We start from the raw sequence: 23,792 nt of genomic DNA on the forward strand, positions 1-23,792 counted from the left end.
GGCTAAAGTAGAGGTCAAGGAACTTTCCCAAGATACACAGGGAGGAAGTGATGACACTCTTAGTTGGCCAGGGTTGTTTTTTAGTACCAGGGTTCTAGACTGTACAGTGCTTCTCAAACTCTCATGTGCATACGAATTACCTGGGGATCTTGATATAAGAGGTCGGGGGTGGGCCTGAGATGCTGCATTTCTAACAAGCTCCCCGATGACGATGACGCAGCTGGTCCAATGACCACACCTTGTGTACCACTGCAAAGCCCAATACACAGGTCCTTCTCTGTCAATAGAAGGGTGTGGTGGTAGGCACCCCCGTTGATTACTTGACCCTGATACACTTGAGACAATATGGAGACAAGAAAGATATAAATCCAGAAGCAACAGTGGTTATGGAATGCATACATTTCCATGTATTTTTACGGTAAAAACGCATTAAAAAATCTTTCACAAAAGAAACTTAAAAAAAATACAAGTAGGGTGTTGAGTTCTTCCCCATACGCCACGACATTCTTTCAGGCATCAACTGTGTAATGGGAGGAGGGGAATTTCTAAATGGTTTGATTTAATCATACAAAATACTCATCCATCATCTATCATCAAGACATTTACATGAAGTGGGGGTTAGGGAAAGGCTCACAAGAATCAGTCTCCAATTTAAGGTTACAGTAGTTCAGAGAAAACTCTTTCTGCTTAATGCATAGTCCCTGTACAGTACATTATTTCTACAGCAAATCTGAAGCATGGAATTCAAGTGAAATTGCCACGCCAAAAGTCTTCAAGGACTGAGACAAGCCTTGGTGGGTAGCACATAGATTTAAAAAATGTCAAATATCATCTCTGACAACAAGTAAGACATCAAAATGTTAACCTCAGTATGTACTCAAATATCCACCTTCATTTCATTTATTTAAAAATCTGGACCACAATTAAGAGCATTAATCATTAACATCACAGATTTTACTAGAAATAGAAAAATCCTAGCAGTAGAGCTTTTGGAATAAAATCTCCAAATTGGTTCCTAGGAAACTGAACATTGTTCGGTTGCAGTTCTTCCTCAACCTTATTACTAACAGCTCAAAGTATGCTTTGAATGGAAAACATCTATTTGATAATAAAAATAGCATTCACAGACTTTTTCCTCCTTTTCAGCAACAATATACATTGTGTCTGTTTCAGGAAAGGAACTTGTTTTGTTGATGTCCACATGTCTACAGCTACTCATTCTAATGTGATGTATAAAACCAGAAGCCAAATAAAGCTATGAACAATGTAATATTTATATATGCATAGTGTTTTATAAAAAGATTGGCCCACATACTGCTTTTCATCAACACAGAAAGAGCATTAAGTCCATAGCACACTGTAAGATATAATGAGTGAAAAACAGAGACTGCAAACAATTGCTTAACAATTCACAGGCAAGCTCACCATGGAGGGAAGGATGATATTCAAACCAACTAAAGCTTTAGAGAATTACTTATATAGTCTTCCATTTTAAAACAGCTTTACATACCTGATTTAGTTTACATTAAAATATATCCCCATGAATCAATTTGTTCCATATTCAGAAATATAAACACATATCACATTCCTCACAGCTAAATTTTTATCATAAATTCTCTTTTATACAAGAAAAAAAGGCAACAGTTGTTTTTGTTTTTTTTTGTTCAACAGGCTCCATTAATTACACTTTTTAACTCTGTACACACAATAATTGGCTGGTTTTCTTTTTTTTTTCCTTTTTCCTTGTTTTTTTTTTACAGTACCATGGGAACAACAGTGATTGACTTGCGAAGCTGTGTGTCTGTATGGAAAATGCCAAACAACAGTACTACGGAAATATACAATGCACTGTAAGCAGCAGTTTGCTGTAGTGTCCCATAGGTACAAGCAAACGTTTTGGCTCAGCTAGGCAGTAATCCACTTAAACCACACCCCAGGCCCACACCTCCTGTGGGATAACAAAAGAATGGGTCCTTTTAAAAAGAAAACTCCTTAAGTTTTGTTCTGTGGTCCAGAGACAAGGTCCTGAGGGCACAGGTTTCTCAACCAGATCTAAAACCTTTGGGATCGTTTCCTTCGTTGCCCATCAATCATCCTGGAGACTTCTATTTTTGTTCAAAGTGAAACTGGTATTTTTTAATGAGCATCCCTGACCCTCACTTCTTCAAATACCAATAGAGAGGTTCCTTCCACCAAGGCTCATTCTCTCATCCCCAGTTTGATAAAGGGCAACCACTGGCTTATGCTAAACAGGAGTAATGTATGTTCCATATTGGAGATTTCATATTGGGCAACGTTGATCCGTGTTTCATCTACTATTCGGCATCAAATCAGACAAAACAGAAGGCGTTTTATGTCCACTTCTTCTAGTAGGTGAGCTGTGATGGACTGCCTTCGTGAGATCTTAGATGTTGGTGATGCTAATGAACCTGACCATCTGTGCTTGGGCTGGCTTTGGGTAATGGCGGCCAACCTCCTTGCCTCTGTGCCTTTCTAGGGTCAGGGTGAGAACAAACTATTTTCTGAGCCAACTATAAATTGAGAACATAAAATTTCTTTGTGCTGTGTAGTTTGTCTATAAATATCCTTCATTTGCAATAGTAGTCTCTTCAAAGACAGTTTGCTTAACTTTAGGGTCGTTGGCAATCCTACTCCATCCCAAGGAGTCCTCAACTTTTACCAATATAACTTTGCCTTTTTGCTCTTTTAAGAAAAGTTCCTAACTACAGTATAGCATTAAATCACTACATAACAGCATAACAGTCTGTATTGAATTAATTAAACTTAATCGATATCCCTTTCTTAAGAGAAAATTAACAACAGCCCCATTTAACCAGGAGAGAAAAAGATTGCCCAAAAAAAGAAAGGGAACAATTCTTGACAATTCTACAGTTTATGTAGAAAAAAAATTTATATCCCTTTGGGCCAGGATTTGGCAAATAATTTCCAAAAAAGTATGCATTTAAAAATACTTTCTTTAATATTATACATCAGGCACAACACTTTCATATATATATATTTTTCTTATAAGATTTCAAATGCATAAACTGTTTTGTTGCTATTCATAGGATCATTAGGTATCAGATGCTTCATGACGTAAGAAAACTAAATTATCTCAGGTTTGTGACCTTCCTCTTAGAACCTTTGACACGGTAAAGGTTGGAATGTGATTCAGAGTCTCAGATACTGAGGTCGGTGCTACATTCTTTGTAAGGTCGCCTCCTCTGCTCCAGGGGGTGTCTGGAACTTCTGCCAGCCTCTTGTTTCAGACCGGCCTCTTCCCTTTCCCGGTGTCTGACTTTGTCCTCTCTGTTCCTTTTCTCAAGTGACCGCTCTCTCCTTCTCTCGGGGGACCTGGCTCGCCTCCGGTCGGTCGATTTTGCTCTCCTTTCAGGGGAGCTCCCTCTCCTTCGCTCTGGAGATCTTTTCTGATCCAAGAGTCTCTCGAGAGACCTCCTTCGACGGCTGGGCGAGCCGTCTCTTTTGCGGGTCGGTGACCGTTCTCGCCTCTTCTCGGGAGAAATCTCCCTTCTCTTCTCAGGCTTCTCCCGCCTCTCCAAGGTATTGTCGGCGCTCCGGGTGCCTTCCTTCCGCTGCTCTGGAGTTCTCCTCTTGGGCCCATTGGGTGCCGTCTGCTCAGGGTGGGTTTCTCTTCGTCCCTCTGGGGCCCGGTCCTTGGGTCGCCAAGTCCCGCTGTCGGGTTTTTTAGAAGTTCCATTCCATGTGTGGTGGTCATTGGGTTGTCTGCTGTATTCTCTGCTGCCTTTTGGGTCTTTCGCGTGTGCCCGCTTTTCCCCATGTGGTGATGATTTGTGAAGATCGGGTGGATAACTGGACTCCAATGATGAATGCTGTCGGCGGTCAGCTGGCCCGGCTCTCACTTCCGGAACACCTTGTGGACCGGAGGAGGGGCCGATGCGCTCGCTGCTGGGGTCTGCAAGGAAAATAAGTAAGAGAGACAGCTTGGTACAAGGGCATTTGGGCTCCTCTCTCCAGTCCCACACTTGAGATCCCATTAGTCACAACAAACAAACAGCTGCTAAAGCAGTCAGACTCGAAGCCAACTGAATCTTGGTTAATTTAACTCTAACTGTGACTAGTTAGGGTTACAAACTAGTATTGAGGTTTTCAGTATTGAGCCTATTGCTCTCTACATGAAGACATATTAAAGAACTTAAAAAATCACTCATCATTTTAGGCTTTAAAGGCATATTCCAAGTGGGCTGTCGAGAAGTATCACAACTTCCCCACTAACGATCCCTGTTATCCTTTCTCTCCCCTCCAGCCCTCCTCCCCTGCCCACCCACCCCCCACCCAATGAAGGAAAAAGAGTCTTTCTCTTCGAGGACACCTGTCTTGATATGCTTAAAAATAATCTGGGGTACTGATCTGGAGGGACATAGGGAACTTTCTGGGAGTAGGGAAATAGACTATGCCTTGATCTAGGTGGTGATGATATCTATGTATATAGAGTAAAAAAAAACTCAGGGTTTATGCAAAGTATACTTCAATTGAAACAGTTAACAATTAACTGGGGCAGCAGGGAAAGGGAATCATAGAATCAAACTGTTGGCCAGGTGTTGAAAGTGAGTATAATGTACATGAAGGCCAAGTAAACCACTCCTTTATTTTCTCTACTTCTGTGTAAGTTTAAAAATATGGAACTGTTTTTTAAGAAGTGAACTCTTCTGATAGATAAAATGGAGGGGAAGAGAGGGCATCAGGCACTCATGGCCACAGCTGATATCTTTACGTTTAGAAGCACTTTTCTTCATGACATGCATGGCAGCCAAAATTGCATCCACAAGCCACTGGGCAGCTTCTTATAACAGCAAGATGCCTATAGAATTCAAATCAGGGCAGCCCATGAGGATTCCCATTTATTGCTCTTAAGCTATTTGAAATGACACCGAATTTATGAGGGCTCTTTTCAAAGCAGGAATGCTTTGTTGCAGCTACACCCAAGTCATACACATTATTCTATTCCAGGCAAGACACCCAGAAATGTGCTGCAATGTGGAGGGTGGGACAGTGTGACAGTCACAGAGGCAAGGTAACTGTGGATGTTCTTTAAGGACCTTTCATAAGGCAACAAGGTCAACATTAAATAATTACTATGTTTCATGAATGATCTCCCATCACCTAGGGTGGGTTTAACAAAACCAAGAATATACTCTAGAGCAGGGGTTGGCAAACTTTTTCTGTAAAGAGCTGGATAGAAAATATTTTTGTCTCTGTGGGCCACGGGGTGTCTACTAAACTCTGCCATTGTAGTGTGAAACCAGTTATACACAATATATGGACAAGAAATGGGCGTGGATAGGTGCCAATAAAACTTTACTTACAAAAACAGGCTGGGACAGGATTTGGCCCATGGGCTGTAGTTTGCTGACAGATAAAAGACCATCTAGGAAATCTCATCTTTCTGTCTAGCAGAGCCCTATCAACCTCTGTGTTGTAAGGTTCTTCCTAAAGTTTGGGTGGGCTCCTAGAATTAAAGTCATTTTAAGATTTGGGTGCAGGAAGGTACTTAGACCACTATCCTAACTCTAACCTGGGAGTTTCTTACCCCTACTTTTAAGACAAGGGAGAGCAAGACTCCCACAGGGTCAGCAGGGTACTTACAATTCAAAGAACGCAGGGTGCTCAGAATGAATTGCCAAACATATCAAAATAGAGCTAAGCAGAAGCAATGAGGAAATTAGGCCACAGCACAGAAACACCTAGTATTGATTGAGCTACAAACCGTAGTTTGATTATGGCCCATAAGGTAGAAGCAAGCCTCCCCGAGCTTTTCATTTCTCATACATGCAGCGATATTGGGAGGGATCATCGCTGTGGAAGGGAGGGCCCAGCACCAAGAACAGTCAGAGAGGAAGAGAAAGAGAGAAAGAGAAAAAGTTGAACATTTAGATCCCCTACAACAAAGAGGAAAGAAAACATAATCTGCATTTGTTAACATAGAGCAAAGAGAGTTTATTTGTCCAGTCAGTCTAAGGCAACACTCAAATAAGGCTGCAGAGACTGCAATTGAACGGGGACTTAGACAGCCACTAGGTGACTCGAGAACCCAGACAATGGATGCATCTTTTTTTTTTTTTCTTTTTTCCCCAAACACCTGGAACAATGACAGGCTGGCATAAGAGAGCATTAACAGTAAACAACAAAAGAACAGAGTTCCCTCCCTCCCCCAAAGACCGCGGCAGTTAAATTAAGTACAAAAAACTCATTACAAAAATAGCCTCACAGAGAAGCAGGTTCCAATCAAGTCAGAAAAATATTGGAACTTAACATATTATAACCCATTTGTGACTCTAATCAATAGCATTAGAGAGATTTAGTCCAAATGATACATGGAAACTTTACAGCAGCACAACCCTGGCATGTTCAATCCTTCTTGGAAAACCATGTATTTATTAAATGATCTTTTATTTTTAGCCCAAAGAACATTTGTTTAGTGTTGGATTTCCATCCTCAGTGCAACAGACATAGGTTTTGAGAAGGTACACAGGTTACTGACGATGACTCTCAAATGAAATATTACATCTGACAAGCATAGGGAAGACAGAAAAGGGAGACAATGTTACACAGTTTCAGTAGCATCCATACACCTATCAGTCAGAAGTTTAGTACAGTGCAAAGTCATCCCATCTTAGTGTTGACAAAATACTTCCAGTGTTGTTGGCCATGTCTAAAGGGGCTTCGCCAGCCCCCTTGCCTTAGACCCCTTGCGCTTTGCACCTGTATGCATGTCCGACACCTGGCAATGCTGCCCTTCTAAGGGGCTATTCTTTTCCTTGAGTTGCTTCTGAATGAAGCATCTCATTGAGTCCAAAAATGCAACTGGGAATTGTGCAGAATGACTTTCATAAAAGAGGGTGATAACAGATAAATCCCTAATAAAGGGGACCAATGTATATGGGGACCATTCAATCACAGTTTCTATAGAAACTTTTGTAGACCTTTGGTTGGGGGGAAAAAAGCCCTACATCTAGGGCATAGCTTTTTTTTCTTTTTTAAATTTTAAACAAGAATCTCAAATAAATAGGACATAATTATAATATACAATATTTTCCCACCAGAACACTAAGCTATGTAAAGATCATTGCCACCTATTCAAATCATGTCTACAGATATGACAAAGGAACTCTATGTATAACCGAGCTTTCCTCAAAGGAAAGGTATAGAAACATGTTTCCCTCATGATGAGCACTGGGAATCTATTTAATCCTTTATCATTTAAAAACATATGGCTAATATATCAACAGTTTTTGTTGTTGTTGTTCATAGAAGAGGGCTCCGGTGGTCTGATATGGGGTAAGGGACCAGTTGGAGGGGACAGAGAAGAGTTGTATACAGAACATAAAGTTGGTGAGCAAAGCCCCCAAATCACCTCAAAATTTCACACTTCTTAAATAAAGACATTGAATAATCAAAAAAGAAAAAAATTGTGCCTCAACATATCACTCAGGAAACCTGCTTTCCTGCTTATTAAAAGGAGTATAGTCATTTTGTGCTAACAATTGCATCTGAGAAACAGTTTGGCACAGTTCAAACAAACATTCCTTCGCTCTTGGTCGGACTAGACAAAATGTTCTCTCTGATTATCAGAAAGGGGGCTATAAAGATCTTGTCTTAGGCCATGCCCCAGTCCACATAAGCAAGCAAAAGGATGAAATGTGTAGAGATTTCAGAACAAGCGAGGCAAATAATCACATGGTGGGAAGGCTGGTAAGACACTGGTGAATAGGGGAAACAAAAAGAATTTCCTGTTGCAGTTCTGGAGACAAATTCATGGAGTCATGCCAGGGAAGGAAGGAATGTTTTCATAGTTTGACCCACCATATTCTGGTACTGAGCCGTCTCCCCGCTTCAGAAACAGACGCACTCTGCGACCACCATTCTTAATCAGCTCTATAGCCCGAGAATGCTTCATGTTTTTGGTGGTCTCGCCATTGATCTCTAAAATTTCATCACCAATCTAACAAAGCAAGAGAGAACAAAGTGAGAAAGTCACAAAAGGTTTCCACCAGCTATTGAGGTCCTTTATGATTTAAAAGTCTTTCATTTATTGATTCACCAAAATGTTTATTGGGTGCCTATTTTAATACAGAAAATCTACCGCTTAGGACCGTGAAAAAACAAACAAAAATCCCTGCCATTGTGGAGATTACATATTAATAAGAAAGACAATTAAGAAAATTAGAAAAATATCTGTATGTTAGATACTGATAAATGCTAAGAAGAAAAATTAAAGCAGTAAAGGGGAATCTTATGGTGGAGGGCAGGAGGATGTGGCAGGTAACTTCTAAAATGATGCCCAATGATCTCAGTCTTCTTGTATTCAAGCCCTTGTGTCCCCTCACTATGAATGTGGATTGGACATAAGACTTGTTTCTAACAGAATATGGCAAACATGATGGGACATCAGTTCAGAGATTAGATTACAAACAATATTGGTTTCTGTGTTGCTTAGCCTCTTTTGCTCTCTCATTTTGTTTATTCCGATGGAAGCCAGAGCTTCCAGGCCAGGCCTCCAAAGGAAGCCCACGGTAAGGAACTGAGGGTGGCCTCCAGTCAACAGCCAGGGAAGTCCTTAAGACCTCATTCCAACAGTCCAAGCTGAATCCTGGAACAACAATGTGACTAAGCTTGGAAGTGAATTCTTCCAGAGTTGAGCCCTCAGATGTGACAGCGGCCCAGGCCAACATATTGATTGCAGCAGTTACTACATGTCACCCACTCTTCTAGACACTGGAGATAAAGCACTAAATGAGGCAGGCCCGATCCCTGCTTCTGTGAAGCTTTTATTCCACAAGGGAGAAGAGGAAAAAGCTTGGCATCTAAAGCCTTGAATTTGAGTCTTATCACTTGTTAGCTAAGTGATCTTGCTCAAGTCCCTTCAGCACTTGGAGTATATTTTCTCATCTGAAGCGGGGGAATACACCCATGCCTACCAACCTGTGGGGATCAAACTGGAAAATACAAGTAAATGTGTCTTGTAAACTATATTGCATTGCACAATATATTAGAATGATATTTCAATTTCACCAGGAATTTCTTAACAGTGATTAAATGCAAGGAAAATCATACCCATATGTTTGAAATTTAAACAAAATATAAGCCACCATATAGTTTTACTTGTATATGCATAAATTTGAGGAAGGATATTTAGGAACTAGTACAATGTCTGACCCTGGGAACTCTAGTTTTATTATATATATATTTTATATATATTTTTTTCATGGTTTAATTTTTTTAAAAAACTATATTCATGGTCTACTTTCCTAATTGAAAAAAAAAGTTTAAAAAATTCAATCTGAAGAAACTTAAAAATCACAATTGTGCCTTAAGTACAAATATTTTAGTTTCCCATCCTGTTGGTTACTTTTTTCCATCTTTCCTCTCAGGCCCATTTTTTTTTTTTTAAGTTTCTTTTTTTAAAATATTTATTTTATTTATTTATTCCTCGCCCTACACCCCCACCCCATTGTTTGTGACCACTGTCTGCTCTCTGTGTCCATTCACTGTGAGCTTGTCTTCTTGCGTTTTTTTTAGGAGGCACTGGGAACTGAACCAGACCTCCTATGTGGGAGGGTACCCCACTTTTATTTACCTTTTGCCTTTCCTGAACTGACTGCCTTGATTTTTTCAATTCTTTGCAAACTGCTCCCTTGGTCTCAATTTACATGACCTCTATTTTGAATAGATGATATCCCCCCTCCTTATTCTTATCATTTGCCCAGAAGAGAGAAACATTCATACACAGTGACAGACATAAGACATCTAAATGGAGCAGAGCTGACTTTTGATATTTGCGTACTTAAATTTTTCAGCTTTGACTGCTACAGTGCAATCTTGACTCTTCATGGTGTGGAGTCCCTAGCACTTTGCTGGGCAGAGAGTCACTCTCTTTGAGGCTAGGGTAGGAGAGCTGGAAACTGGTAGAGGAGGAATGGAGCTCACAGCCCAGCATCTACAGGACCATATGGCTTTCCTGGTCTGTGAGCATCCTGGGGAACTCAGGAATTCCTCATGAGATTTGGCACAAGAACCAGGGAAATGGGATTCAGAATATATCTATGTTAAGTTTATAAGCGATTTTAATCCTTCATTCAACTGCAAAGTGTTGGAAGGGCTCACCTAACTGCTTTAGTGGAGACATACACATGAGAATGGAGAGTCACGTGTTTCGAGTATCTGGAAAGCTTTAGACAACGTAGTTCTGGTGAACATGAAGGCTCTAACCATATGTATTAGAAGGTACCGCAAATTCAACAACAAATAGGCAAACAACCCCATTAAAAATAGGCAAAGGACCTGCATAGACCTTTCTCCAAAAAAACATATACAAATGGCCAATAAACACATAAAAAGATGTCCAACATCCCTGGGGAAAGGCAAGTCAAAATCACAGTGAGGGGAGAAGGTCCAGCCCAGTGGTTGAGCACTTGCTTTGCATGTATGAGGTCCTGGGTTCAATCCCTGGTACCTCCAAAAAAAAAAAAAAAAAAAAAAATCACAATGAGATACCACTTCACTTCTCTTAGGATTAAAAAGACAGAAAATAACAAGGGCTTTTGAGGAAATAAAGAAACTGGAACCCCTCATATATTGCTGGTGGGAATGTAAAATGGTGCTGCCACTGTGGAGAAGAGTATGGTGGCTACTTCTAAAAGTTAATCATAGAACTACCCAGCAATTCTACTTCTGTATACCAGAAATAGTTGAAAATAGAGACACACACAGATACTTGCACAGCAACATTATTCACAATAGCCAAAAGTTAGAAACAACCCAAGTGTCCATCAAATGATGAACGGATAAACACAATCTGGTATATACATACAGCAGAATATTATTCGGCCACAAAAGGGAGTGCGGTGTTGATGCATGCCAAAATCTGGCTGAGCCTAGAAATCATTACACTGAGTGAAAAAAGCCAGACATAGAAGGATAAATTCAGTAGGAGTCCACTTAATATGGAACACCTACAATTAGCAAATTTGTCATAGACAGAAAGTAGGTTAGAGGTTACCAGGATCAGGGAGGGAGGAATGGGGAGTTACTGATTCACGGGTATAGCGTTTCTGCTTGAGATCAGGAAAAATTCTCAGTAATGGATGGTGGCTCATTAATTACATTCACAACATTGTAAGTGTAATATACTACTGATATGCACATTTAAAAATGTTTAAAATGTAATCCTTAAGATCTGTCAGATTACAAAGAATTTTAAGTTAAATAAAAAACATTTGCTACCCCCCCACACAAAAAGGTTAAAATGCCAAACTTTGGGTGATATGTTACCATAATCAAAACGAAAAAAAGTCGCCATGGCTGATTTATTCACTCCTCCTTTCGACTTACCCTCATCTTTCCACACCTTTCTGCAGGACCATCCTCTGCTAAGCGCAGAACATACAGGTCCATGTTATACTCTCGGCCCCCTCGAAGACTAAAGCCAAATCCCTTGGCGCCTCGTTCCAGTTCCACAGTATAAAAATCTTGCTCCTGTTTAAAGAAATCGAATGCAGTCATTCTGGGAGAACTTATTTCCACACACATTTCTCTCCATCTCTTCCAGAACTTTCTCTATTATGCTGATGTGGCTAAACAGTACAGTCCCTATCCCCCCTCTTGGTGATTCTCAATTGTTCTTCAGTGGGGATACAACTGACAGGAAAATCCTTGACTCTGTGATACCATCACACGTGGCTTGAGGCTCAGCCCCATGCCTCATGCCTGCTAAATGGCAGTGGAGTGCCCATGATTTGACAACCAGCCTCCCCCACACATCTGGGGAGCCTTCCCCTCCAGAATCACTAGTGGGCTTTTTGAGAAAGTCAGGAAAGAGAAATCTACCTATTCTGCGTCATGCAGCGTTTCGCGAATTTGTTTCACCTACTATTTATTTTTGAGTACTCTCCAATGACAATCCTGAGGGATATGTACTTCGCTCCATGGGTCTCCCTTGAAATTCCCAAGTCTGAGACAAACCTCATGTCTATATTTCTTGGCATAAATAAGTTTATGAACACTCTGAGTAGATCTTAGCTACTAGGTTCTTTCTGATTGCCAATCCTTATGACAGCTACAGTTTTTTCTTTTGGTACACCCCTACCTTTAATCCCTATCCCCACCCCAACCAAAAAGGATGTCTAGGAATATTTTTCAAAGGTCGTAAAATAGAATGTCATTGCCTAGAAAACCAAATGTGAGCACATACTTGGTAAATCATCTTACAAAAGGTTATTTATTTTGAGGGTGTCTTTTAAAAACTATCTTGTAAAAATAGCTTCAGAAAGTTGGGAGGAAATGTGCAATAAAAAGAGTGAAAAAAAGAGAAAAAGTCCTCACCTGTGTGGCCTGGGGTGCTTTGAACTCAAACTGAGACTCCTGCTTTGGTTTGCTGGTATTCCTACCAAAGTGAGAGAAAGAAATGTAAAGAACAATCCATGGGGAAATGGAGAAAGAATCAGGGATGAGCAGCGTCATGCCAGGAGGAACTTTTTTCCCTTCAAACTAACAAAAGAAACCCCGGTCGTGTCTGACCTTGTCTCCTGGGCCCCTTGCTGAGCGGGGGCGTGTGTGGTGGTGATGGTGGCGATCTTCTCCGCATTGGTCAGCAAGGTAGCATTCGAGGACTCTGCAGAGCGAGACAGAGCACAAAGAAATGACAGCCCTGGAGAACACACCGTCAAAACCTCCATAACTATTTGAAGCTGTTCTGACTCGAATTTCTAAGTAGTTAGGAATTGAAAGGACCAGTCTAAGATCTTCTATGATGTGCACCATAGATACTTCCATTACCCTCCTTCCCAACCAGACATCCCTACCAATGAAATGATGAGTTTGCCAAAGAAAATGCTACTCTAAAAGTGCCACCAAGGTAGGTGTCTCTTGCTCCACCCCTGCCAACGCCCGTCTGGTCAAAACACTGCACCCTACCAGAATTATTTTCCAGAATTTTACAGGCTGATAATAAATGTCTCTGCTAACATTGCCTGAAATTTATGAGAACATTTAGTGAGTCTGCTTGATTTCCTCATGTGAATATTAAAATAGGAAGTGTGCTAACATCTTGTTAAAACACACACATAATATCCACTTTCTTCCCCATCGCTTTTAATGAAGCATAACTGAAAATGTGAAATTCTTGACAGATCTCGTCTAGTGCTGCTCATGAAAGATTAATTTTAAAACTTGCATTAGTTAGAACCAGAGTTTGTAAATATAAGTTGTATAAATCATGAAGGCACCCTAATGCAATGAATATGATTATATTCTTATGTAAATTGACTTTCTTCTCCACTAACCACATTTACAAGCAACTTCATTAATCTCTAGAAGTTTAGAGATCCAGAATCTGAAAACACTCATGTGTATGCCTATAAACTGTATACCAACATGCATATATTAAAACTGAATCATTTATATGGAATTATGTGTTTTTATTAATTATCTCTATATTAAAATCAAGGCAGGTGGCAACAAACTATGAGTAAATAAGTTGCACTTTTAATATTTTTGGAACTTGCGATAAATTTTTTAATAATAAAATACTAAATGTGGTAGATATGTTCTCAGAGTAGCCTGTAAATGTCAGTTTAATTCATAGCATACTATGGAGTCTAGAAGTTTCCAGGAGTCCTATGGCTTAAAGTAGGACCGCTAACATTTGCTGAATACCTGTATCTACCCATATCACGTGTAACAAGGTTTCAATGGGAAATACACTAAGTTTTCTGAACTGGGATGCCTGGAATACATCTCTCCCCACTGGTGTCCTGGGACAAAAGACAAGCCTCAACTCCCAATTATTTGTGGCCTATCTTACATTTTAATTGCCTAATGATATTACACTGTTTCGATCTGGCTTCCTGCTCTTTTATTTTCATTACACACTATAGTGAAAACATGGGTTGGAGACTTAAGACCCAGATTCAAAATCCCCATTTCCCCATTCATTCTTTGTTTGATAAAAGGGGATGAAGATGATAAGTCCCCTCTCATAGGTAAAAGTATATGAACTGTTTAGGACAGTGCCTGACACACAGTTAACATGCAATACTTGTTTACACTCCTACTGCCCCGCTATTTCTGCTACTTTTTATTTATTTCTGTGGGAACTCATGTAAGTTACTTAAACTCTCTGCAAAATGAGAAGGTAGAAATATGATTTTAAGAGTTTATATTCCAGCCATAAAAGCCCATGATTCTTATGGCTAAACCATAAGATTTAAAAAAAATGTAACTAGACCAAATGAACTGTTAAGTGAATTCTAATCATACTTTAGGACAATGTTTTCCTATAATCTGTCTTATCAAATGTTTCTACTGATTCTGAGGGAAAAGAAGCCTGTGCTCAATTTTGGAAAACGAGGAGCGAAAACAAAGGTAAACATTTTCGTGTGCCTGTGTTTTGTTTTTCCTGTAGGACGTCTCAGAGCCTTCAAAATGAAAATTTGCCTTGGGACCCTCCAAGAGGGGGAGGAGTGTTTCTCAGGTTTACCGAAAGGTAGTCTAGCTTAATGGTTATAGGTCAGACTCTGGAGTCAGGCTACCAGGCTTTGCAAGAGATGTGAACAAAGTTAAAACTTTCTGGGCTTCTGTTTCCTCATCTGCGCACCGGTGCAAAAATTTCCCGAAAGTGTTTGGCTTAGTGTCTGGCACATAAAAATGCCTCAAAAAAGGATTAACAAGTTTTTATTGGTTGCATATAGTTATTACTGTTATTTCAATATTAAAAGCATATTATTAGCACATTTTAAAATGACTGCTATTATAATGTTGAAACAAAAAAATTTTTTCAGTCTTTGGAGAGACACTAACTCCTTCATATCACTTCCATTCAATGGCAGTTAACTGCAAAATCAAGGTGATAAATATGAATGGTATTTCATAAAGTACACTCCACTGTATAAACAGGCTGCGCAGCCCATCAATATGGTTTGCCAGCACTTTCACAAACACATGTATGGGTCCTTTAATGAACTTTGTATTGCTCATTATAATTAATTTTATGGAAACTCTCTAGGAAATCACAAGATTGTTTGGGCCATAGGGAAATCATAATCAGGATATCAAAAGGAACATTCCCTTGTAATTAAAAATGATAATTACTGAATTGTGCAGAGGTTTCCCTTTAGAATTCTTGGGCACTGTTGGTAGCTGTAGTTTTCTAGGCAGATCAGATCCATTCTTAAACAATTTTTATATTTCTGCTGTTTACATGATTTGATGAGATGTAATAATCATTCAATACACATAGAAATAGAACTCGTCATTAATTTTCCTCATATCCTTCATTTGTTATTTATTCCATTTAGATTTCTATGCAAATCTTTTTTGGGTTGAAGTTTCACTTCAAGCACTTTTGACTAATGTTTAATATGAACATGTCTACTTGAGCTTGCTGAATTTTCCTCCTTTTCATTATTTTTCTTGGTTTAGGAACCCCCAACACTTGCTGATCCCCTACAATACGACAAACACTGTGCTAGGTGCATGATCACATGTACTTTCATTTACTTGTTACTATCCAATAAATAGGAGCAATTATTATTCCCATTTTACAGATGGGGACACTAAGACTTAGAAAAGCTAAGTAGTATGACTAAGGTCACCCAGAAAGCAAGTGGAGGTGCTGGGAATTAAACCCAGGGCCTGACTCCAGAGCCTGTATACATGAGCATTAAATGCCAGTATCAAGGAAATCTTGCCTAACTGGTACATTCCTTTTAAAGAACGCAACGCATTTATTATACTGCATAAAACGACCAACTTTATTAAGCATAGCATCATCGATTAATTAAAATACATAGTACCCTGCCCTGACTTCTAGATTTCATGGATTATTTTCAGAGCAACAGAATAATTTTTAGCACACCCTAAATTTATAGCCGGCTTCAATACTATCAATAACGCTATTCTTATTTTAATGAACTTTTAAGTCTTCATTTGGAATAAACCAAGATTGTAACTGCTGCAATGTCCTCCAGCCTTTCAAAATGTACAGATAATGCCCATTATCACAAATGTACAGCTCCATCCTAAAGCAAAATTTGTCCCACATAATAGAAAAATATAAAAGGAGGGCCTGAAATGAAACAAGAGCGCAAGTGCCTTGGCCTCCCAGCGGCAATATTAAAAGGGGTTTCAACATATTTGACTTTTAAAACTCTAAGAAAGATGGATCCACCGGATATTTTTACTGTAATTCCAGAAACTACCCTACATGCTTTTCTAAAGTGTTTTCACCTCTTTTGGCTCTCCCAGAAGAGTCAAAATGGCTATCACTACCCTTTCCACAGCAATCGTGGATCAAGAAGAGCACACCCCAGCTCTCAGGGCATGGTCCTAGTGCTGTCTGAAGTTAGGAGTGATTACCTTGGGCGTCAAGAATCTCTGTGACAAGAAATTACAATTCTAACTTTGTTCTCATGCTAAGATCCTTAGCCTCCCTTATGGAATCCACATTACAAAGCCAAGCAAATCAGCAAAGGTTACACTCATTCCTTTCATAAATATTTTAAGGTATAAATACATATGTAATAAATATTTGAAGGAAGTATTTGAAGATTTGAATCCCATAAATATGTGAAAGGTTTTGAGAGACTTTAAAAACGTGTATGGTTGTAACCCTGCTCCGTCTGCCCCAGTATAAGCTGGCTATCATAGCCACAGCACCTTCTATTAATGGACTTAAACGTATACTATTCTACGACTTTTCCGAGGAAATAGCAATATCTGTGTTGCCAAGCCGTACTGCCTATATAACGAAACCTTTAAGCTTGAGTGATCTGAAGTACAAATTTAAGGCTGTAATTTAAGCAATTTATATTTAAGCTCATAAATACTGTTATCATCTCGAACCTGATTCAACCTGATGTTTCCATGTTAGCCTGGCTCGGTCAGGGTCTGCTCTGCCTGATTAAAGTGTCACTCTCAACCAGACTTCATAGGGTATTTCCATAAAGTGCAAGTTTAGGATGCATGTGTCAAATTTCAAGTGCAGATTCAGTACGTTCACCTTTTATCTGGGTCTTTCTAGGCTGCCATTGTGTATGTAGTAGCCTTGCCCATGTCTCAGAGAAGAGGTTTTGCTACCCCCTCACCTTTGTCCCAAAGACTGTAAATAAGGGCCTTCAGGATTTCCCTGATCTCGGCCTAAGCTCTGTGAAGGCAGGCCTTTTACCAGCACATTAAGGACAGATAAAGGGGGGCATGTTCTGGAGCTTTTGCTTGAGGGGGCGGGTAGAGAGGGAGGTGAGAGAAGAATGGAGGAAACAGAGTGAGGGAAACTATAGGCCATGCAAAGTGAAGTCGGAGAAAGAATGTTAGGTAGCACGAGCAAGATGAATTAGTGGATTCAGAGCAGGCTCTGAGCACGACCCAAATGAGCGTGCGTTTACCTAAAGCACCTTCCAGGGTTTCTGAGAACAGAACTCTGGGCAAGATGGGCTTGTAAGAGCTCCAAAACCATGAGTTAGTAACGCCAGCCTCTTCATTAGTATCATGAAACAAACTGTTAGAGAGTTGGTGAGTTAAATATTAGAGTGAAAGATGTGAAGGAGTCCAAAGGTCTCCTAACATGGGGAGAGTACTGACAACCTACAAGGTCCACCTTCCTCTCACCAAGGAGAAGCTGATCCGGCATGATTTTCTCTACCTAACGCCATAATGGCCACACCCTGTCTTCGAGGAGTTTACAAAATCCTCCTGGATTGCTTCAGCATCTCTTCAGAAATCTGGTTTCCCTACCACAACTGACATTCAAGGTAGCAATTCCGAGGCCCTTTTAAAAGATAAGTACCACACAGTCACCCTTTGCCAGACTTGATCCCTCTCTAGCCTCTGAGGCTTATAAAGTAACTGGTGATATGATTTATTATCATGGCAACTCACTTCCCAAATACCTTGGGATGAAATCACATCCTTGGGAGAACACCTGTGCTTCCTTTAAAAACTATCAATCCCTAACTGTGAGGTTTGTTTTCTACTGACCAAGGTAAAACATGACCTATCTATCAGAATTGTGTTTATATTTTTAAGTTATTGAAGTTTTAAAAAATGCCTTTCGCCAACTGTTGCTGGAAGACACCTACTATGAGAACCTACTATGTGCACCATCCTGTAAATTGCTTCTTTATATTTATGTCTTCCCTGACTTAAAACTCCATTTCTAGGCTCTTTCTTTAAGGAGTGCTTTCCTTCTTTCCTTCTTTTTATGGACATTCCCATTTTCGCATTAAGACTGACCAGACCCAGCAACTGAATCCCCTATGTCTGGTTGTTCTGGACTGGACTTTTGCATTCTGTCCATGGCATGGGTATAAATGTGTCTAGATTTATAAGCTACATTTGGCTCCCTCAACTGTTTCTCACTTTATTTCTCCGGCTTCCTTCATTCTTTCCATTAGGAACCTAAGTTCTACCATCTCATGATCAGTTTCCTAAATTGTAATAGCATTTCAGAGTGGTTAACTGGTGGAATGGACTCCAGCCCAGATGGTAAATTACTAGCCATGCATCTGAAGCAGAGAGCAGCAGACCATCATTCGAGGAGCTATTTTTTTCTCTACATTTGGTATGGGGTATTTTTGGTTCAGAGAAAATTCTCGGTTCTTAGAACTGATGATTTTCAAATATTGCTGTTTGGTTTTAGATTTACTTGTTCTGAAGGGCATGGAGTACACCATGCAAATTTTCAACCATAAGGCTTACTTTCTGACAATAAATATATATCAAATGTATTTGGTGAATTACTTTCAGGTAAAATCTCTGATTTTCTTATTTTACAGGTCTACAGGTTAGAATTTTTAACACTTTATCTTTATAAATCTTGTCTTTCCCTTGAGAAACACACACTGACTTTCAGAATATACATTTTATAATATCTATGGCAAAAATTTTAAAAAAGACATTAAAAGATTTTGGAACAATATTGCTTTCTTTCCAAAAGCAAAGTCTATTTAGTCAAAATTCAGTACTTAATTCTCTGAAGAATCAATCCTTATTGATATTAGAGTATTGGTCTCATTTTTAGTAAATTTGAATAAGATGAGTGTTGATATTTTGTATCAGGTAATTTTATGTGCGAGGGGGCTGTCTTGTGTTCTGTAGGATATTCGGAAGCATCCCTGGCCTCTACCCACTAGATGCCAGTAGCACCCATTTTCAAATAATGCCACATGTCCTCTGTGGGCAGAATCATCCCCCAGATGACAAGTGGTATAAAGGAACTAAAGATTTGACCCTAACGAACCATCCAACCAATCAAGCAATATAATGGACCTAGCTTAATGTAAAGATAGCCTATCAAAAATATAGAGATTTAATTCTTTCTTCATCTACATCTAAAAATTAGGGACAAATCAATTAGCCATGACCCCTAAGACTCTCCCATTAAATTGAAAACTTCAAGAATTCACTTATTGTGAAACAAACACAGTATTGGCGTGTCCTTGCCATTATGTAGGTTTTTGTGATGTCACCATTTTAGTTAAACCTCAGTGACTGTTTAAAAAAAAAATCAGTAATGACTTCCAGACAAAACAGCAGCAAATCTTTATTGCCTATATTAAACCTATTCTATGGTTTTAAAGACAAAGGTAAAGAAACAAAATAAATTGGGATAAGTTAAATATTTTCTGAAATTTTAAACCCGCAGCAAGACAGGGTCACAGGGTCAGAGAATTAAATAAAAGGCTGAGGTGTGGTTTAGTAAACTAGGTCATGTATGATGGGTACCTTCAGTTAGAGATGGACAAGCCTAGCTCTAAATCAGTGATATTCAATTACATGAACACTAACGAGAGAGCAGGGTGGGGAGGGAGGGAAATAGAGATAGCCGATAGAAGGTAAGTAGGCAGGTAGATGGATGGATGGATGGACAGACAGATAGACAGATAAGATAGACAGACAGACAGATAGATAGATAGATATAAATAGGTATACTTTACCATCCCCAGGAATGATGCGGAGAGTAACTGTGTTTCCTGCTTCCTTGATTAGGTTGACAATGTCTGAATGGGATTTGTTGGTGATGGAACATCCATTTACTGCCAAGATCCGGTCTCCTACTTTCAGCTTGCCACAGCGGTCAGCAGGGCTCCCCTCAATAATCCGACCTATTTTGTGAGGCATAGCCACACATGCATTGCCTGCTTTGGTAGTGAGTTTAAATTTTTTTTTTTAAGTTACATGTGAATATCGTGAAGGAAGGAGAAAAAGGGTTGAAAAGGGAAAGAGAAGGTTAACTGCTAATTAATTAAAGCATTAAGCAAATGTTATTAAAGGAAAGCTCTGCGCCGATGGTCAAAACATTGGCAATACTCAGGGTGTCTGTGTAAGAAGTTACAGTTCATTGCTGAAATTACAGTTCATTGCTCCAGTCCTTTCCTAATTCAAAACTAGGGGAAAACCCCAGCATCCTTCCTTAAATCAGTTACAAAATTTAGGATATTTAGCAACTTCAAAGACTCTCAATAGTCCAAAAATAACTCACTGTTGGCTTATTTTGGGACTGCAAATGTGAAACCAAGAGCTGCGATGGACGCTTTTTTACACATTCTGTGTTCATGTCACTTCATTTTTGCCAGCTGTTGTTAAAGCTTCTGCCAATGTTTTGTTCTTTCTCCATTTAGGAAAATAATCACTGGGTGTCTGGTGAGGCATGAGTCTGAGTCTGCTAAGCCCCCAAAATTCAATCTGAAAACACCTAATGGACAAACACTTAGATTCTCTGCTTTCCCTCCAGAATGATGAAAGCTTTTGAAAAAAGGCATAATTACAAGAGATGAGCCAAGAAAGCACCCAACCCTGACATGCCTCTTTCCTTTTATGACCTTTGCTCAATCAGTGTACCTCATGTGCATTCAGGGCAGGGCCCAGCTGGTTCGTTAGCTCTGAAAGCATTCTTTTTCCTCACAAAAATCCCCTCAAAGGAATAGGAAAAGCTAGTACCTACTGAGGCTTAGCACACTGATCAAAAGCTGGGTTCAAATTATTCCTCAATCCTTTTCCTTTCTCTTTCTCAGTTACGACACATCTACAATATTAAAAACCAGGAAAAGTCCATTTGGAGAGGAAGGTTCATTGTGTACTTTGAAGTGCTCCACATCACACCAAGAGCATTGCTAACTTCCGGAGGAGGTGGAAAACCGGTACTGGCCTGACATGGGGTTTCTAGCTAACTGTATAGACTTTCAAGTTTCTTATGCATATTCACCTATTTTGAGAAGTCTTTCTGGAGACTATGAAGATAGAAAGGTGATAGTTGAGTCACCTTTTGGAAAGGATGACAAAATTGATATGGGAGACATTGAGATTAATTGAGTAGGCTCTTTCATCATAATCTGGACCATGAGGATAAAATCTGTGGGAAATGCACTATAAATCCTTTGAATTTCAGCAAATTTGCCTGAGTGTGTGTCATGGGATATAATGTCAAGGTCAAAGAAGGAAAAAAGGGGAAGAAAACAGCCAATCGGAATCTGATATATAGATGCCATGGAAAGCTTCCATACTGAAATTTAAGGTCTTAAGTTTAGCCCATCTCCAATGACATGTTGTCATGTTACACAAGAAAGGTATGAGGCAAGCTCTGCATAGCTCAGAACAGAAGTCTCATGCAAATATTAGGGAAAGTTTAATTTGTTCATTGCAAGAGCCAAAGGAAAACAGTCAAAGACCAAATTGTGAGTAAAGACATTAAATATCCATTTTATAACTCATAGCCTGCCACTTGACATAGCAGCTACTTCTCCCTAGAAAGTGAAACTGAGAATTGTGAAATCCTGAGACTGTCACAGGATGCACGGGAACCATCAAATTGTTGATCTGAAGAAAATAACTTGGGATTTCTTTCTCCCCGCTTTTTCTCTTTGTTCTTAAATTAAGCAGAAAAATCTGAGAAATTAGTTTAAAGCGCACACACACACAACACCTTGCCTTGAAGTCAGGTCATCCATTCATGGTATGCTTTGATAACTTTATTAATGTAGCTCACAAAAGCACTGTTAGTAATGGGCATTTGTTACTGCAGCCACACATGCATGGGCCTGGCTGACTCACTGTCTTCTAGTCAACAAACCTTAGGGGGTAAACAGCTTTAGCAGGAAGCAACAGTCTGGGGACTAACTGGAGGCAGAGTGAGTTCTGTTGGATTAGAATGCTAAAAGGATGCAACACCTCACTGACCCTGGCTTTCCAACCTGGGCCACTCGCTGGTTATCAGACTCCAAGTGGATAAGCCATTTTGGGATAGAGCTGAGGTAAATTTCAAAGCCTGTGCAGTGCTTCCCATCTCCCATCTTTTTCTACATTTATTAACAAATGTGTTTGAGAGATAACAAATGACTTTATCTAATCAGCAAGGTGGATCATTTTGGGGGTACCCATGTATAATCCATTCTAATGAGAAATCGCTTTAGAGATTATTCGTTCCTGGAATCACCCAGGTTCCTGTCTTTGCTAGTTAACCTTCTGAGAAGGTGGCAACCATGCTTCCTCCATACTCTGCTGAAACCTCAACATCTGGACGAGACAAGAAAATCACCCCTGCTAGAATTCAAGTGCTGTGAGCAAATGGTTATTAACTTAGGTTTTTAACTAGAACCTTAAGCAGGTAACAGTTAAAAACATTATTTAAAATGATAAAAAAAATTAGCAGAGGATAGAGATATGAAACCGTTGAGGTGGGAAAAGCATTTCACATATTACTTTCACCCCTTACATCTCTATTTTTCCTAGATATTTTTACAACCATCTGGTTCTTAAAAAAAACAACTCTTAGACCTTCTGAGGCAACTGCTATCAATGACACCTGACTCAAGACCTTTCAAAAGTCCTTCTCTGGCAAAAATTTCTGACACTTCACTGTCAAGGGGTTGCTTCACAAATTTCATCTACGTGTGAAGTGATGTGTTGTGCAAACACACATTCAGAATGGAAGCTGATGGGTTAAAAACAGAACAAAACCTTCAAGAGGAGAGAAAACAACTACCAAATAAACTGCATCCCCAATTAAGACTTTAATTACCTGAAGCAGAGAGCATTAAAGCATTTCTGTTAATGAGATTTTGGCCATCATCCCCTTGCAATGTAACACTCCCCTGGCATCCTATGAAACACTAGGGAAAACAATCTTCAACACTCACCGAAAGTTGTGCCTGCCTCGGGCCTGCTCACTGAAGACACGATGACAAAGCCAAAGCCCTCGTTCTCCCCGCGCCTGATCTCCACGTCGTAGGGCTGCAGCACCGCGCTCACCACGCCGCTGCCCCCACCCCCGCCGCTGCCGATCCCGCTGGTGCTGCCGCTGCCCGAGCTCACGGTGTTCAAAGAATTTTGGCTTCCCTGCGGGGTGCGTTTCTCTTCAGTCAGGGAAGCTGGCTGGTTGCTACTGTGATGAGATGAGGCTGGCGAAGGCACCTCATTCTCTGTTTTGGGGACTATAACAGAGGAGTCACGTCTAAATTACATGACTTCACCAAAAACAAAACAAAACAAAACAAAAAACCCAAAACGTGCCCATCCGCCCCTTCTCCCTCCCTTCACCTCCATAATATATGAGATCAGAAGACAGGCTGAGAAACCAGGGCATGTGGCCTCACAGAACTGGGCTAGACATCTTGCAAACCACTTTCCTTTCCTTTTCTATTATTCAATAACCACTGGCATGGATCCCACGTGAACTTCAAGAGGACTCGCGAATCATGTACAACTTACAGCATATTGATTGTCTACAGGCACACTCAGGTTCAAGTTTGCGGCAAGATCAGCCC

General features: G+C 39.9%; 1 protein-coding gene across 25 annotated transcripts in view; it reads right to left on the bottom strand.

The window, feature by feature from the left end:
* Nucleotides 1–380: 380 nt before the first annotated feature.
* The window catches only part of MAGI1 (membrane associated guanylate kinase, WW and PDZ domain containing 1), a 683,941-nt gene continuing 660,529 nt past the window's right edge, over nt 381–23,792 (bottom strand). For 5 of the 25 annotated variants that reach the window (XM_058288880.2, XM_004476651.4, XM_058288881.2 and 2 more), the window contains 7 exons: nt 23,166–23,459; nt 19,968–20,135; nt 12,556–12,649; nt 12,361–12,421; nt 11,371–11,514; nt 7,843–7,981; nt 381–3,934 (listed from right to left, as the gene is read on the bottom strand). In XM_058288880.2, the coding sequence (XP_058144863.1) occupies nt 3,180–3,934; nt 7,843–7,981; nt 11,371–11,514; nt 12,361–12,421; nt 12,556–12,649; nt 19,968–20,135; nt 23,166–23,459 (1,655 nt within the window). In that variant the 3' untranslated portion in view covers nt 381–3,179. Of the gene's footprint in view, nt 3,935–5,746; nt 5,836–7,842; nt 7,982–11,370; nt 11,515–12,360; nt 12,422–12,555; nt 12,650–19,967; nt 20,172–23,165; nt 23,460–23,792 lie in introns of all 25 variants that reach the window. The other 20 variants (XM_004476648.4, XM_071212142.1, XM_071212143.1 and 17 more) reach the window with 9 other exon arrangements.

This window comes from Dasypus novemcinctus, chromosome 26 (assembly GCF_030445035.2).
Source record: "Dasypus novemcinctus isolate mDasNov1 chromosome 26, mDasNov1.1.hap2, whole genome shotgun sequence".
Lineage (NCBI taxonomy): Eukaryota > Metazoa > Chordata > Mammalia > Cingulata > Dasypodidae > Dasypus > Dasypus novemcinctus.